The sequence below is a fragment of the Oryctolagus cuniculus genome, chromosome 12, assembly GCF_964237555.1.
Source record: "Oryctolagus cuniculus chromosome 12, mOryCun1.1, whole genome shotgun sequence".
Taxonomy (NCBI): domain Eukaryota; kingdom Metazoa; phylum Chordata; class Mammalia; order Lagomorpha; family Leporidae; genus Oryctolagus; species Oryctolagus cuniculus.
The window spans coordinates 3301225-3318622 of NC_091443.1; the positions used below are offsets into that span (position 1 = coordinate 3301225).

At 48.0% G+C, this 17398-nt stretch overlaps 1 protein-coding gene across 11 annotated transcripts in view; it reads left to right on the forward strand.

The window, feature by feature from the left end:
- Positions 1-17398, forward strand: part of CHD2 (chromodomain helicase DNA binding protein 2) — a 117531-nt gene that overhangs the window by 25277 nt on the left and 74856 nt on the right. For 8 of the 11 annotated variants that reach the window (XR_011380526.1, XR_011380527.1, XM_051835173.2 and 5 more), the window contains 8 exons: positions 145-206; positions 7149-7256; positions 8815-8955; positions 11198-11331; positions 12524-12749; positions 14048-14148; positions 15669-15713; positions 15875-16053. Coding sequence is in view for 9 of the 11 variants with exons in the window: in XM_051835173.2 (XP_051691133.1) it covers positions 145-206; positions 7149-7256; positions 8815-8955; positions 11198-11331; positions 12524-12749; positions 14048-14148; positions 15669-15713; positions 15875-16053 (996 nt within the window). In the remaining 2 variants the exon portion in view is untranslated. The remainder of the gene's footprint in view (positions 1-144; positions 207-7148; positions 7257-8814; positions 8956-11197; positions 11332-12523; positions 12750-14047; positions 14149-15668; positions 15714-15874; positions 16054-17398) is intronic. The other 3 variants (XM_070053481.1, XM_070053482.1, XM_051835175.2) reach the window with 1 other exon arrangement.

Below are 17398 nucleotides of genomic sequence, written 5' to 3' on the forward strand. Positions count from 1 at the left end.
CTGGACAAGTGCCTGAGCTGCCTTTTGTCTGAAAGCTCATGTTTAATCATGTTGTGTTGAGTAGGTCGTTAAACAGGAGGTGGTGTTGTCCCGAAAAGCTGTCGATTAACGTCTGTGATCGTTTCTCCCCCTCGTACGCTGAAGGCAAGCAGCGGGTCTGAGAGTGGGAGCCCCAAAAGAAGAGGCCAGAGGCAGCTGAAGAAACAGTAAGTCTCTCGTGGGGGAAATGCGCAACGTGTCAGCGGTTTTAGGACTGCCCTCACTGTGCCTCAGTCCATGCCAGGCTGCGTCTGCTGTCTCCGGCCAGCTCCCACTGCCTGTGCTGATCTGCTACCACCACGGCAGCCTCTGAGTGCAGCCCGGGTCCCGCGGGACACATGCACGGCTCCACAGGTGCCAGGCTGCTGCTTGGCCAAACCCCAGCTCTCCCTCTGCTTAGCCCAGTTAGCCCAGCTGTTTTTCCCTTTAAAATGTGCATAAATGCCAACTATATATGTAGGCATTGGGTGTACTAGGAGAACAAGGCACAAATTTAGATTTGCCATTTTTCATTCCTTTTGTTTTTTTTTTTTTGTATTGGTGTGGCAGAATGATACTGTTTGGGTTCCCATTTTGGTCTGAAAATCCATGTTGTCATTTCTATATAGTTACAATGCAGTTTAGAGACTAGACAACTTGTGATTCTTGGGCTTAGTGTGAAATTATAACAGATTACAAGTTTGCTGTTTTTTAATTAGAAGACTCTTTCATTGAAAATTTATTTTGTTGAGAAATACTTTTAAAAGTCTTTGTGGAAAAGATGTGGGTCTTTTAGACTATGAATTCCAAAGATCTCCCAGAAAAATAAAAATGGAGGTATTTAAAACTGCAAGCCATTTCAGGAGTTGTCATACTAAACAAGCGTGTGTGGATCTGTGATTCTAAGATGCTGGCAGTGTCTTTAATCAGTGACAGAACAAGTAATTTGAGTTTTTAAAACCCATTTTCCCCATCTCCAAACTGGAGGATTATTCTGCCTCCCCAGGAAGGTTCTTAGGAACTGGTAGACTGTGAGTCAGATGTCCGTGCTGAAAGAGAACTGCAGGGAAGGCGAGCACTGAATGTCCCCTGTGTTTTGAATGTGTGCTTAGCGTAGGAGAGGCGGCAGTCGTCAGCAAGCTCAGCTGTGCCGGCCCAGAGGCGCTTGTTCTGCCTCGGCCCCGTGGCCTGCCTGGGAGCCTGTTCTCGTGTTACTGCTGCTGCCTAGTAGCCTTTGAGGTCGCTTTGAGATGTTCACCTTGACCATGTGTCGGGAGCCCACGCGTGTCTCTTTCCTCTGCCATCTGGCTACTTCCTGCCAGTCTCTTGACTCAGCTCAAACGGTGCTGTGCTTGAAGTCCTTGACCTCCCGCTTTAGTGACCTTACCTGTGTGTGAGGCGGTCAGCGTTTTCCACCTGGTGTGCTGCGTACTAGGCTTAGTCCCGTGGCCAGCTCGTAAGCGTTCTCCCGAGTTGGCGGCCCTCTGATGTCTTCCTGGACTTATTTCCCTTACAGGATGAGGTGTGTCTTCTGGTGGTCTTGCTGCCTCCCCCTGGGCTTTGCCCCGGGAACTCGCCGTGGGCACAGGAGGTTGTGCTCATGCTTGGGTGTTTGTGCACGGGGCCAGCCTGCCTTCCCGAGTGCTGTCCCCTGAGTCTGAGAGAAGTCAGAAAGGCCCTCTCACTCTAAGACTAATGTAGTGTGCCCCAGCTGCAGGGCCACGTCTGATCTGAGGGAGCCCAGGTGAGACTCAGCACCGAGGGAGACTGACGAGGGCCGGACCTCGTGAAATATTGTGGAAGGAGCTGCTTTTCTGAAACCTTTCAAGTTGTACTTACACACTGTGGAGTTTGTAGGAAAAATATTTTATTAAATATTTTTAAAGTGATTACTTCAAACTTGAGAAACACTACAAGAATACTTTTCTGAGATTTAATAATGACTACCATTTTTGCTGCATTTCTTTGTTCTTGTGGGTGCTCTCTTGATACATATTTATACATACATGCACACATACATGATGCTTTCTGAACCATTTGAGACTAAAATTCATACACCATACTTTTTATTTATTTATGTATTTTTATTTGACAGATAGAGTTAGACAGTGAGAGAGAGAGACAAAGGTCTTCCTTCCGTTGATTCACCCCCCAAATGGCCGCTACGGCCAGAGCTGTGCTGATCCAAAGCCAGGAGCCAGGTGCTTCCTCCTGGTCTCCCATGTGGGTGCAGGGCCCAAGCACCTGGGCCATCCTCCACTGCCTTCCCAGGCCACAGCAGAGAGCTGGACTGGAAGAGGAGCAAGCGGGACTAGAACCCGGCGCCCATATGGGATGCCAGCGCCGCAGGTGGAGGATTAACCAAGTGAGCCATGGCACTGGCCCAATACACCATATATTTTAAAAAGTTTTCTGTGAGAATTTTTTTAGCATATAATGCTGTACACCTTTATGTGCACAAAGCGTACAGTGTAAACTTCACATCGGGCACACGGTCAGCATGCTCTGCTCCTGCCTCCCGCCGAGTCTGGTGCCCGCCAACTCTCCCTCAGGTGTGTGTGCCGCGGTGGCCCACTGGGCTGGAGCCCTGGCGCCCGCTCCACCCGTTACCACGCCTCCCTTGCCCTCCTGCTACCACTGCTCCAGGCTGACTTCAGGTTGCTCCACCGCATGACGGAGAAGCGTGTGCATTTGTCTGCTTTCACAGTGGGCCTTCGTGGTAATGAAAACATTTTTTAATTAGCTAGCACCCTTGAAAATCGGAAGTCGGTGTATGAGAAATCTGGCTTTCTGCCCTCTTTGAGCCTGTCAGCGCTGGCTCACAGCACGGTGGTGGGCCCTGAGTTCTCCAGTGGACTCTGTGTTCCTCACCCGTCCCCAGCACGTGTTTGAGATGATTTAGTCATATAAACAAAACTCTGATGTTTAGTCAGCCCATTCATGCTCTTTGATCATCTAATCCTTTTCCGTATAGCACCTGCTGCTGCTTCCCAGATCTGGGCAGTGTTGTGTGGGGTTTCTGCTGACTCCCGATCCTGGTTCTAGACCTCTTCCCTAGTACAGAACCCTGTCTCCCTACCAGAATGGGAAGATAGTGAACGCATGATTGTGTGGAGCTTTTCACTTACAGTTGTTGTTACTTATTCCTTTCCAGTGTGTGTGTGTGTGTGTGTGTGTGTTCTAATGATTTATTTATTTACTTGAAAGGCAGCGTTACAGAGGCGGAGGCAGCAATGGCCGGAGTTGGGCCCATCCAAAGCCAGGAACCAGGAGCTTTTGCTGGGTTTCCCACACAGGTGCAGGGGCTCAAGGACTTGGGCCATCTTCTATTGCTTTCCCAGGCCATAGCAGAGAGCTGGATCAGAAGTGGAGCAGCTGGGACTTGAACCAGCGCCCATATGGGATGCTGGCACTGTAGGCAGCGGCTCTACCTGCTGCTGGCCCCTACTGTTTTGAATTGGGACTCTTACCACAGACCTGCGACCTAGTGGAAGGAAAGTCCTCCTAGTCCCAGATTTTCCTTTTTTATTGGAATTGGAAGCCCCTCCTTCTGTCTTTCCCGGATGTACCTGCTCATGTGTGGAGGAAAACAGAGGTCGTTTTCGGCCGTTAGGCTCCTGGAGATGTGAGCAGTAGACCCTGGTCACTCTTGTCTGAGGCTCGGGCCCCTTCTGGGGAAGAGTGGCTTTGTTCATTGTCGCGTCACTGTTGCTTCAACTTGGCTGTCTCAGGACAAGCGTTCCTCTCACCACCCTTTCCCAATGAAGGAAAAAAGTACACCCAGGCCGGCGCCGCGGCTCACTAGGCTAATCCTCCGCCTTGCGGCGCCGGCACACCAGGTTCTAGTCCTGGTCGGGGCGCCGGATTTTGTCCCGGTTGCCCCTCTTCCAGGCCAGCTCTCTGCTGTGGCCAGGGAGTGCAGTGGAGGATGGCCCAGGTGCTTGGGCCCTGCACCCCATGGGAGACCAGGAGAAGCACCTGGCTCCTGCCATCGGATCAGTGCAGTGCACTGGCCGCAGCGCGCTGGCCGCGGCGGCCATTGGATGGTGAACCAACGGCAAAGGAAGACCTTACTCTCTGTCTCTCTCTCTCTCACTGTCCACTCTGCCTGTAAAAAAAAAAAAAAAAGTACACCCAGTTCACCTTCATTCTGACTTTTCCATGTCAGTTTACATTGCCTTGGGGCCTCACTGGCTAAATCTTGTTATTTTTCCCCTGATTCTTAAAATCTTGGAGAAAAATACGTACCTTCAGAACAGATTTATGTATTTGTTTGAAAGGCAGAGCTACAGAGACAGTTGGAGAAATAGAGATCTTCTGTTGGCTGGTTTACTCCCCAAATTGGGGCCGTAGCTGGGGTTGGGCAGGGGGGAAGCCAGAAGCTTCATCCTGGTGTCTCCCATGGGTGCAGGGCCCACCTACTTGGGCCATGTTCCGCGGCTTTCCCAGGTGCATAAGCCGGGAACTGGATCAGAAGTAGAGCAGCTTTGCACGTGCACACACACACCACACATTTAGTCTCTCTCTTTGTCTCTCCATCTGTGTTTCTCTCTCTCTGTCTCTCTCCGTCTGTCTCTCCCCCGTCTCCCTCTCTGGCCCACAACCCATTCTCACTGGGCCTCAGACCGGCTCATGTTGAGATTCTGAGTCTTCCTGGTTGTCTGTAAATCTTTAATTGGAAAACTCTAGGCTTAACATCGGTTTCCTTGTGTCTGCTTCTGTTTGCCTCCTGTGCTTGCGGAAGTGGGCCTCTTTGGTGGGCCTGGTTTGGATCTCAGCTCCTGAGGGGCTGGTGATTAGACCTGCTGCTTGCCTGTGGACCTTTCTCACGGCACTGCTCTTCTTGGGTCTCATTTGTTTGTGGGCTTTCAAGGTTGGTTTCCAGCTTGTTGGTGTGAGCTGCTTCTTGACTTACTCGAAGAGATACTGCAGACCACGCGCCATTCTCCCAGTAGCTGGAGAAATCTTCTACCTCCGCACCTGGCGATCATCTTGGATTCTTCAGCAGACATTTCCTCGGCTCTAGGGAAGCAGGTGCCTGGTGCTGGGGAGATGCGAGAGGTCTTCGTTCAGGAGAGACTGTCAGGCAGTACTAGCAGGCCTTGCTGTCTTCCGATCAGCTTTGGAAAGCCCTGTGTCTGCCTGACCGGTGAGCTGAGGAGACCGTTCCTTGATTGATCCATTGTTTGAGGAAGGAATCCTCCATTTGCCAGGCAATGTGCTGTGCCTCCCTCCCTCCCTCCCTCCCTCCCTCTCTCTCTCTCTCTCTCTCTCAAGATTTATTTATTTATTTGAAAGGCGGAGGGAGAGGCAGAGAGAGAAGTCTTTCATCTGCTGATTCACTTCCCAAATGGCTGCAATGGTTGGGGCAGGGTCAGGCCGAGCCGGGAGTTTCTTATGGGTTTCCCACATGGGTTCGGGGCCCAAGCACTTGGGTCATTTCTGCTGCTTCCCCGGAGCATTAGCAGGGAGCTGGACTTGACGTGGAGCAGCAGGGAGTCGAACATGTGCCCATATGGGATGCTGGCACTGCAGATGGTGGCTTAACCTGCTGCAGCACAACACTGCCCAACCACCTTCTGTAACAAGCTCTCATGATTACTTTGACCCATTACCCAAGGAGAGTATTGATTGGATTTTGCAGTTCTGCCAACAGGTGTCTTTAGCATGACTTCTTTTCCCTAAATGCACTAACAGGCAATGTGATCATTGTTTTGTCTTCAGAGAAACCTTGGGCACTTGCCTGCTGGGTTTATCTGAGTGTTCCATGCCCTGTAGCTCTTCCTTGTTCCTTCTTCCCTGCAGGTCCCTGTGGTGTCTTGTTTGGTCTTCAAGTAAACTACAAGTAGCTGGGTAGTAGGATATGTAGGTTATGTGGGTAGCAGGGTATGTAGGTTATGTGTGTAGCAGGGTATGTAGGTTATGTGTGTAGCAGGGTATGTAGGTTATGTGTGTAGCAGGGTATGTAGGTTATGTGTGTAGCAGGGTATGTAGGTTATGTGTGTAGCAGGGTATGTAGGTTATGTGGGTAGCAGGGTATGTAGGTTATGTGTGTAGTAGAATATGTAGGTTATGTGTGTAGCAGGGTATGTAGGTTATGTGGGTAGCAGGGTATGTAGGTTATGTGGGTAGCAGGGTATGTAGGTTATGTGTGTAGCAGGGTATGTAGGTTATGTGGGTAGCAGGGTATGTAGGTTATGTGGGTAGCAGGGTATGTAGGTTATGTGTGTAGTAGAATATGTAGGTTATGTGTGTAGCAGGGTATGTAGGTTATGTGGGTAGCAGGGTATGTAGGTTATGTGGGTAGCAGGGTATGTAGGTTATGTGGGTAGCAGGGTATGTAGGTTATGTGTGTAGCAGGGTATGTAGGTTATGTGTGTAGCAGGGTATGTAGGTTATGTGTGTAGCAGGGTATGTAGGTTATGTGTGTAGCAGGGTATGTAGGTTATGTGGGTAGCAGGGTATGTAGGTTATGTGGGTAGCAGGGTATGTAGGTTATGGCTCTTCCCAGCCTTCTGAGATTCAGGGAGCAGATCTACCTTTTCTAAAAACCACTTCTTTAGCTGAGTAGATTATTTAGGTAGTGGGTTTATCATTGAAAAATGATTTTAGTAGCTGTTTTTCTTGGATACAGCCTAAAGAGTAACGTGTGATCTTCTCACAGAACTTCTAGCCCAGTGTCAGCATCATCTGTGAATTTGTTAAAATTCAAATATTTAGGTCATGTTTGAGACTTTGACTGTGCCCCGTGGGCGGTGCTGATGCCAGTTAATGTTGGGTGCTGATCTAGAATCTGTTATGGCTTGTATCTTGTCAGTGAGGGGGGGCATAAAATAGACCAGGAGAATCTAGCAGTCTTTCTCCTCGAGAACCAGTGGTTTAAAAATACACTTGCAGTTTCCAGTTTCACTAATTTTTGTTAACAGAGGTAACATGGGAGTAGACACTGTATAGTTTAGGAAAGATCACAACCAAAATTTAATAAATGGAGCTATAATAAATCTCTTTTAGCATATTATCTAGGACATGCATGTTCTGCCTTTTGCATCAGATTGAAGTTGGTTTTGTCATTGTTTAGCTTGAAGAGTTTTTCAAGAAAAAAAATTATTTTATTTTGCTTTTGATCGCAGAGAAAAATGGAAGCGGGAGCCCTCAGAAGATGAACGGGAGCAAGGCACCAGTGCAGAGAGCGAAGCAGAGCAAAAAAAAGTGAAAGCCAGAAGACCTGTGCCCAGAAGGTGCACTGTGTGCTTAGGAGTCCTGGATGGGCTTGGGAAGGACGAGGCGGTGCCGGCCCGAGCGCCTTGCCGGGCTGTGTGTAGCGATTCTGGGTTTGGTTGTCTGCAGCTCGCTTCATGGCAGGCCTCCTTGTCGGCAAGGGCTCGGATGACCGGGCTCCTTGTTTATATCCGTTGTGGGTGTTTGTGTGGGTGTAGCTGTCTCAGTGGATCCTATGGTTTCCACTTCATGGCCAACTAGTTATGGGGGAGTTAACATGTCTGTCACTTTCATTTTTATTTTTTAAAGATGCATTTATTTATTTGAAAGAGTTACACAGAGAGAGGGAAGAGAGAGAGAGAGAGAGGGAGAGAGGGGGAACGTGTTTCCATCTGCTGGTTCACTGCCCAGGTGGCCACAGCAGCCAGGGCTGTGCCAAGTCAAAACTAGGATCAGGAGTTTCCTCCAGGTCTCCCACGCGGGTGGCAGAGTCTGTACTTGGGCCCATCTTCCGTTGCTTTTGCCAGGCCGCTGGCAGGGGCTGGACCAGAGGTGGAGCAGCTGGGACACATGAGCACTCATGTGGCTTTACCTGCTGTGCTGCAAAGCTGGCCCCCGTCTCCCACTTCTGAAAAGAAACTCCCTGTATGCTTGTCGGTTCTTTTTGTAAGAACTACTTGTTAAATTTAAAAGTGTTGGGCTGGTCTGAAGCATACGTGCCTGCTCATTGCCCTGTTCCTGTAGCTTACATGTAACAGTAGGCAGAGAATCTGTGTAGGAGATGGCCAGGATCCAGTAGACTCTGGCATCTCCCTCCTGCTTCTTTCATCCTTTCCTCATTGCTGGAGGTTTGAGGCTTCCCCTGTGTGAGCCCCCAGGCTGCCGCTCAGTCCAGGTGGTGCGTGGCAGGTCGCAGAGCCGCTCCTCCATCTGCTCAGGTCTGTGGCACGGCCAGGCTCCTGGGGCGTCTCCAGGTGTCTTAGACACACAGTAGAAAGCTACGTGTCGCTCCTCGTCCTTCAGGCTCTCACACGGACAGTGGCGTCCTCTGCGTCTCAGTCTGCGGGGCTCCTTCTCTGTTGATCTTGGAAATCTTCTCCCATCAGTACGCAGAAAACTCCCCTTTTCTTTGTTATGACCACGTAGTATTCTGTTTCGTTCTCATTGGTGAACATTTAGAGTTTTCCTAACCTTTTCTTACTGCAAGTAGTACTACAGTGAGTATCTGATTTCTGTATGAATGTGTATCTGCAGGACTCACTCCCGTAAGTGAAGTCATCCTATTTTAAGTTTGATGTGCATTCCCAGTTGTTTACGCAGAGATGCATCCGCAACAAGATGCTCACGTGCTTCTGTGTAGGGGATTGTGAGGACCAGCTGGGAACCCTCCACTGTCTCCCCGTGAACACTGGGGATGATCAGCGCCAGAATCAACCACGTGCAGGTTTCAGGGAGTGCGACCCAAGAACATGCATTTTTAACCTTCCCCAGGGGACTCCTACTTACGTAGCACAGTTGTTTGAAATAGACACCAAATGATTGAGTAAAAACTTTGCCACTTTTTCCTCCTTATTTTAGAACAGTGCCCAAACCTCGTGTTAAAAAGCAAACTAAGACTCAGCGGGGAAAGAGAAAAAAGCAGGATTCTTCTGATGATGATGATGAAGATGATGAAGCTCCCAAAAGGCAGACTCGTCGGAGAGCGGCTAAAAACGTTAGGTAGGTGACACCTTGGAGCTTCTCCCTGCTGTTAGTGTGACATTACACTCCCTTAGCGTGAGTGTGGATGGGTGGCATCACCTACGTCTCAGAGTTGCTTTTGGAAACCGAGTCCAGTGATGCTGAGCCCAGGGGCGGGTGGGAAGAGCGGCAGCGGCTCGCTTCCGGCCCCTGTTCCCACGAGGACTCTTCACGCCTGCTTGTCTCAGTGGTGTGACTTCTTAGAACATTCTTTCAGGTGCCTGTTTATTCTCACCTCTTTTTTTTTATTTTTTTACTTTTGACAGACAGAGTGGACGGTGAGAGAGAGAGTCAGTCTTCCTTTTCCATTGGTTCAGCCCCCAATGGCCACTGCGGCTGGCGCGCTGCAGCCGGCGCACCGCGCTGATCTGAAGCCAGGAGCCAGGTGCTTTTTCCTGGTCTCCCATGCAGGTACAGGGCCCAAGCACTTGGGCCATCCTCCACTGCCCTCCCGGGCCACAGCAGAGAGCTGGCCTGGAAGAGGGGCAACCGGGACAGAATTTGGCGCCCCGACCGGGACCAGAACCCGGTGTGCCGGTGCCACAGGCAGATGATTAGCCTATTGAGCCATGGCGCCGGCCTATTCTCACCTCTTTTTTTTTTTTTTTTGACAGGCAGAGTGGACAGTGAGAGAGAGAGACAGAAAGGTCTTCCATTGCTGTTGGTTCACCCTCCAATGGCCGCCGCGGCCGGCGCGCTGCGGCCGGTGAACCACGCTGATCCGAAGGCAGGAGCCAGGTGCTTATCCTGGTCTCCCATGGGGTGCAGGGCCCAAGCACTTGGGCCATCCTCCACTGCACTCCCTGGCCACAGCAGAGAGCTGGCCTGGAAGAGGGGCAACCGGGACAGAATCCGCTGCCCCGACCGGGACTAGAACCCAGTGTGCCGGCGCCGCAAGGCGGAGGATTAGCCTAGTGAGCCACAGCGCCGGCCTATTCTCACCTCTTAATTGCTCTTTGAATCCCACAAATTTTTCTCAGGTTCAGTTACCTTATTGATACGTGGGTATGATCATCTTATCAGGCTGACTAATAGGATATGATCTGTTAGTACGAAGTAAAATAAAGTAATAGAGAATACACAGACATTGGTGTTTATAGAAATCAGTGACTTGCAGTTCTTTCAGTGGACTGCATGCAGGTTTCTGTTGACTTAGTGAGCGATGGTGGGACTGAGTCCTGAAGATAATCTGATAACTTGTCCAGGGTATTGGGTAGTCGTTCCTAGGTTAGCATTAGGCCTTGAATACACCAGTGCACGGCGCCACACCTTCTTCAGTATCCTGCTTCTGGGATTGTGTGTTTCTTTGGTGATTCCAAACTGTCTGTTGTTAATTATGGCATTAGGTTCCATTTCAGTATTTTAGTATCAGGAAGGTACGCTTGTTTTTTTTGTGTTTTCTTTTTTTTTTTTTTTTTTTTTTTTTTTTTTTTTTTTGACAGGCAGAGTGGACAGTGAGAGAGAGACAGAGAGAAAGGTCTTCCTTTTGCTGTTGGTTCACCCTCCAATGGCCGCCGCGGCCGGCGCATCACGCTGATCCGATGGCAGGAGCCAGGTACTTATCCTGGTCTCCCATGGGGTGCAGGGCCCAAGCACTTGGGCCATCCTCCACTGCACTCCCTGGCCACAGCAGAGAGCTGGACTGGAAGAGGGGCAACCGGGACAGAATCTGGCGCCCCGACCGGGACCAGAACCCGGTGTGCCGGTGCCGCAAGGCGGAGGATTAGCCTAGTGAGCTGCGGAGCCGGCCAGGAAGGTACCCTTGTTCAAATTCTCAACAGTAAAGATGTTCATAATCTTGTGACTGGGAGACAAAACGCTCACGGGGTTGAAACATTTAGTCTTAGAAATATTGTGTCCCTTTTGCCTGATGAGATAATGGCAATTTTTTTCTTTCATTTTCTTCGTGGCAGCTTCGCTGTTTTATATACTAATGATTGGTAATGATTGGATACAAAAAAAAAGAATAGCGTCTGTGTGATTTTCTGTGTCTGGCTTACAAAAATCATTTTGAAATGAGAGTGACCTTTGCTGCAGTTTCCATGAACAAGCATCCGTACTTCAAGAAGGGAAGAGAAATGAACTTGAGCCCCTTGAATGGCTGATGCGGAAAACAGCGTGTAGGACCGTGTTGTGGTTCACCCTGGTGGTGGGCAGCACATCTTGGTGTTTAATTCTGAAAAGTTAGTTTCTCATTTATTCAGCATTATTCCTCCTGCAGTTACAAAGAAGATGACGACTTTGAGACCGACTCAGATGATCTCATTGAAATGACTGGAGAAGGAGTTGATGAACAGCAAGATAATAGCGAAACTATTGAGAAGGTCTTAGATTCCAGACTGGGAAAGAAAGGAGGTGTGTGTCTTTGAGAGGCAAATTGCCTTTTATATTTGCTCAATAAGGCCCAGATTTTATGTATTTTTAACTGTGATGTGATGAATTTCAGTGTGCGCCTCTGTTTGTGAAATGTAGAAATCTTTCTGTCCCATCTTCCTGTTTCAGGGCTGATGAAGAAGGAATTTGTTCAGTATGTCTTTGTGATTTTAAAATTAATTAAGCTGGGAAAGATAGTGTTTTGTAAAGAAGTGATGTAATAGAGAAAATCTGCCTTTAATTGTTTCTTTGTGAAACTGTCAAACTGGTTAAATACGTATCAGGATAATGGTAAAGAATTTTTACTAGCCAATGAGATAAATTTGTTGGTTTAAAGTAACTTTTGCATGAAGGAAGGAAATATCAGAATAATACTTAAAACATTTCCTTTGTCTTATTATTATCCTGGCTTTACTTGAGGTTAAGAGAGTTAACTGTGGGTGGGTGGGTAAGTTGGGGGTGGAGGATATTTTGTTTGGTTTTGTTTTGTTTTTTAAAGATTTATTTATTTATTTGAAAGTCAGCGCTTATACAGAGAGAAAAGGAGAGGCAAAGAGAGAGAGGTCTTCTACCTGCTGGTTCACTCCCCAATTGGCCTCAATGGCTAGAGCTGTGCCGATCTGAAGCCAGGAGCCAGGAGCGTCTTCGGGTCTCCCACGTGGCTGCAGGGGCCCAAGGAGTTGGGCCATCTAATACTGCTTTCCCAGGCCACAGCAGAGAGCTGGATCAGAAGTAGAGCAGCCAGGACTCGAACTGGCGCCCATATGGGATGGCTGCATTGCAGGTGGTGCCTTTACCCACTATGCCACAGTGCCGGCCCCATGGAGGATATTTTGGTTTTCTATTCTTACTCCTGAAGAGAGGGATTTGTATTCTAAGTTAGTAGGGACCAATACAAAAGGATGTTTCTGTTTCATTTTGAAATCGTGTTTGTACAGAGGATTTCTTTGATTTCATCTGCAAATTTTGGAATATGCGTCAATGTAGAAAAATTGGGTTTACATTTTGAAAATATTTGATATTATTGGTCATTTCATCCTGTGTTGTTTCTCTGTTTCAAGTCAGAGTGTTTCGGCGTTTCATCCAGGAAGAGACTCTTAGACAGTTGTCTGCGTGGGAAGCTTTGTGGTGTTTGGTTTAGTAAAACTGAAAGTTTAACTGAATTATTTTGCAGCCACTGGAGCATCAACTACTGTGTATGCTGTTGAAGCGAATGGAGACCCTGGTGGTGACTTTGATACTGAGAAGGATGAAGGCGAAGTCCAGTACCTCATCAAGTGGAAGGGTTGGTCTTACATCCACAGCACCTGGGAGAGTGAAGAATCCTTGCAGCAACAGAGAGTGAAGGGCCTAAAAAAACTGGAGAACTTCAAGAAGAAAGAGGACGAGATCCAACAGTGGTACGTTCTCCAGCACGGCCACAGGGACTTCGCGGTCTGGGGGGAAGGGCAGGTGTTTAGATGATGCTTGGAGAGCATGGCTCTCTCGCATCTCTGATTTCTCCTTGATCATGTGAGCTATCGCGATTCTGTGTTATTAAATTGTGACCTTAAGATGCTATGTATTTTTGTTTATAGTTTAGAGTTTATATTATATGATAGTTTATATTAGTTTGTAAATGTTTAGAGTGGAGACTAGTTGATTGAGCATTGTTCACACATTATCTCTTTAATCTTAACAGTAAAAGTGTGAAATTTGGGCTGTGTTTAGCCCTCTTTTATACATGGAAGAGTGAGACACAGGACAACTCTGCATGTGGACCCAGAATTTGAATTCTGCCAGCCTGAATCTGGGGCCCATTCTTTTAAGCACTTGGTTGTTTATTTGTCACGGTTAGACTGGGATGGCTGGGTTGTGATATATTTAAGGCTAACCTTGGTTTTACAGTCTGCAAAAATGACGTGAAGAAGGTGTTAACTTCTAAAACCGAGATCGTCTGTTGTGCTTTCAGTTTGCTTGTAGCTTTGCGTGTTTTGGGTTGCGTGTGAGAAGTGCGTGGAGCTATAGCACGCACAGACGTAAGCCGAGTGACGAGGGTGTCGGAGGAAATGCCTGTCAGTGAGCATGGTCACGTTTTTGTGCCAGGGATACAGATAGATGGTTGCAACTCAGGTCTGCTTCTACATAAAATGTGCTGCTTTAGAAAGTTAAATATTTTTCCTTGGACCGAGAAACAAAAATATGTACCCCTAAGGTAGGGAGGGAGGTTCTAAAACAGAACTTTGAAGCACTCTGAAATGTAGCATTATCTAATTTCATGTTGCTGCTGTTGTCCTCTCCCAAATTTTTGATATTACCAGTCATAACTGGTTTTCCGATTTGCTGTATTTAATCACCCCTAAATCTGTACCCATCCGGGACAAGGTATGATTTCCTTTAATTCTGGAGGACAGTTTTATTGCCCTGATCTGTTTAGATGAATGAATTTATCACAGGAAGATGCGTGGATTTGTCACATGAAGTGGTTATTTTTAGTTTTTGTCAGCACGGTGAGTGACTGGAATGTCCCGAGTCTAAGGTCTCTGTTTTCTAAACGTGTGCTTTTGTAAAATCTCTGGCTTTTGACAGTGAAGGTTACTAGAAGGACAAATGGGAGTGAAAAATACGCTTCCTTTCCTACCTCGTGGTTTCTGCTATCTGATGTGTGGGTGCCTAGAATCCTATTACCGTGTTCTTTTTCTCTCTGTCATCGATCCAGGTTAGGGAAGGTTTCTCCCGAAGATGTGGAATATTTCAATTGTCAGCAGGAGCTGGCGTCAGAGTTGAATAAACAGTATCAAGTAGTGGAGAGAGTAATCGGTGAGTACACAGAACGTATGTTTGCCATCTTTGAAATCAAGGAATAAAGCATCTGCTTTTGGGAGAAATGTAAATAAAAACTGCATTTATTGGTTTATTATTTAAAAATATTTTTAAAAATATTTATTTGTTTATTTGAAAGTCAAGAGTTACAGAGAGGGAGAGACAGAGAGAAAGAGGTCTTCCATCCACTGGTTCACTCCCCCGTGACTGTAACAGCCAGGCTGGACCAGGGTAAAGCCTGGATGCAGGAGCTTCGTCTGGTCTCCCATGTGGGCGGCAGGGGCCCAAGGGCTTGGGCCGTCCTCTGCTGCTTTATCCAGGCCATAGCAGGGAGCTGGACCAGAAGAGGCGTAGCTGGGACACAGCTAACACCCATGTGGGAGGCTGGCATCACAGGCGGTGGCTTCACCTGCTACACCACAGTGCTGGTCCCTATAACTTTATTTTTTAATTAATTAACTTGAAAGGTAGAGTGAGAAAGAGGGAGGGGTCTTCCATGCACTGGTTCACTCCCAGAATGCCCCCAGCAGGCAGAGGTAGGCCAGGTTGAAGCCAGGAGGCAGGAGCATATGGTCTCCCACGAGGGTGGCACGGACTCACATCCTTGGGCCATCACCTGCACATTAGCAGGAAGCTGGAAGGGAAGTGGGGGCAGGAGTCAGTCCTGGGCACTTGATGTGGGATGTAGGTGTCGCATGGGGCAGCGTGGCCTGACTGCACCACAGTGCCTGCCCCTGTAGTTTTATTTTAGGAGATTAGACCGATGCCTAGATTTTTTTTGAAGGAAATCTGAGGATTTGCTGGTAAATTTGGGTGTGCGGAATGAGAGAAAGAGGTGTCAGAATGATGTGAAGGTGTTTGGATTGAACAACAGCAGAGAAGAGAGGTACCATTTAGGGAGTGTTGGGATGAGGGGAGGGCTTGGTCTGTTTGGAAGTTTGATGCACGTCCTTGTCATCGAAGTGGGATGTTGTGAAACTGGAGCACACGTGAGCCTGCAGTTTAGAACTCTTCATTTGGGCAGCAGATTAAATTTAGGAATTTAGATAGTATAGAAAGCCTGAGATATAGTGAGGTCATCAGAAATAGTGTCTCCACATGAGAAGAGGAAGTGGGAGGATGTTCTAGCTTCTGGACGTTTGAAAGAGGTCAGAAGAGACGGAGGTGAAAAGGAGAAAGTGCTGCTAGCGAGGGGTGGTGAGGACCTGGGCCTGATCCCGGCTGAGGCAGTGGTGTGGCGCTGGCGGCATGGACCCTGGAGCAGGGCTGTGCAGTGCTCCCTGGGGTCAGTTTGATGGAGGATTGGGGTGAGGGAGTCTAAATGTCTTGGGGGAGTTTTGCTGTAAAAGGGAACAGAGATGGTGTGACATTCTGAGAGGGAGGTGAGCAGAGGTGAGTTTTGTTTCATAACATGTGAGATCATTGAATGTATTTATATTCTTACACCTAGACCCCCAGATCTCTTTTTTTCATGATTATGGTTATAACTTTACTGTCTTAATTTTGCATTTGTTTAGCTGTGAAGACAAGTAAATCTACATTGGGTCAAACTGATTTTCCAGGTAAGTAAAAGAAATTGTTTATAATGTTAAGAGCAGTTCATGCTTTTGCAAAATATTTATCGTTGTGCCACTTGATGTTTGTTGATCACTCATAAAAGAGAATTTCCCTTCACACCTCTGGTTGACAGTTGCTGATGTGTGAATTTTTATATGTGAAATAGCTCACAGTCGCAAGCCGGCACCTTCGAATGAACCTGAGTATCTGTGCAAGTGGATGGGACTGCCCTATTCAGAGTGTAGCTGGGAAGACGAAGCCCTGATCGGAGAGAAGTTCCAGAGCTGCATTGACAGCTTTCACAGTCGGAACAACTCGAAAACCATCCCAGCGAGAGAGTGCAAGGTGCGGTGATTGCCGACTTCTGCTTTTCCAGTGGGAAGATGTACTGATAAGGTTTGGTCACATAGGCATTTGGAAGGGAAAGGTTGGTCACATAGGCATTTGGAAGGGAAAGGTTGGTCACATAGGCATTTGGAAGGGAAGATACTAGCAAAGTGGACGAAGTGAAAGAGTGTGACCTGGATGTGATTACAAATAAGGCGCAAGGAGAGGGGAGTAGCAGAGCGGCTCTGCCGACTTCTCCATGTACAGTCCACTGGCGTAGAGGTATGGAGAATACCTGGGAGGATTAGAGGTGACAAGAAAGGCTGGTGTTTCTGAATTTTCCATTAGATACTGAGTGTATCAGCTTTTTTATTTGTTAGATTCCCTATATGGATCATTTTCTTTCTTTGGAATTTATTTCAATTGGAACATGGTGGATTGGGGTCCTGAAGTACTGAAAGTATATGTGTGACATGGGTGTGGGTCTTTTTCTGTGAGAAGTTGGCCTTCATGTTATCGTCTGTGAGAGCCAGTGTCAGATGAATGGAGCAGGTCAGATGAATGGACGGAGAGCAGGTGGCCGGAGACGTACAGAGGTAGAAGTCACGGAGCACCGAGGTGGTACTTGGACGGGTTTGACGGGAGGTGGTAGTGCCTAAACTGCTCCTGGCCCTTAAGAATGGTTGGTGCTGGCTGCAGGGAAGAGGAGGCCTAGGAGTGTTGCCTTCCACAAACAGTGTCAAGAGAAAGCCTGCGTGGTGCGGCAGACCCCCTATAGACCAGGGTTAGAGGGAGATGCTGTTGGTTCCCTCATTTAGGTGGAAATGCAGGCTGTTTTGACCGTGTCCCCAGGGTGTCAGCACCCTGTGAAGTGGAGCACCAGAGTGGAAGTGATATTTTGTTTACAAAGGAAGCTTCCTCTGCTGGCGGGCCTAGGAGTCTCTGGAGTAAGTGATCATTGAAGGCCAGCGGCCCACAGCCCACGCGCGAGGAGTTAGCCTGAGGGCAAGGATAGCAGTGGTGAGGGTGGGGACCCTCAAGGGCCGACGTGGCAGGAGTGGATGCTGGCTGTGTTTTTGAGGATGGTCTTGAGGAATCCCACTCCTCATTGTCAGGGGACCTCACCCAGGAGAGCGGGAACCATCAACAGCTACCCAGTGTTCTCTTCAGACCAGAGGTCTTGATTGGCTCTGTAGAGAACTAATTCGAGAAATGCTCCCTGAAGAGGGAGTTGTGCCTCCAGATAGCTTTGGGGACACATTGTGAGTAAGTTTCTCCTGTAGAGATGTGTATGTTGGACTTTGATGAGTATGGAAATTTGTCAAACTTGTTGCTCCATTGTTTACCAAACTTACTTGGCCAC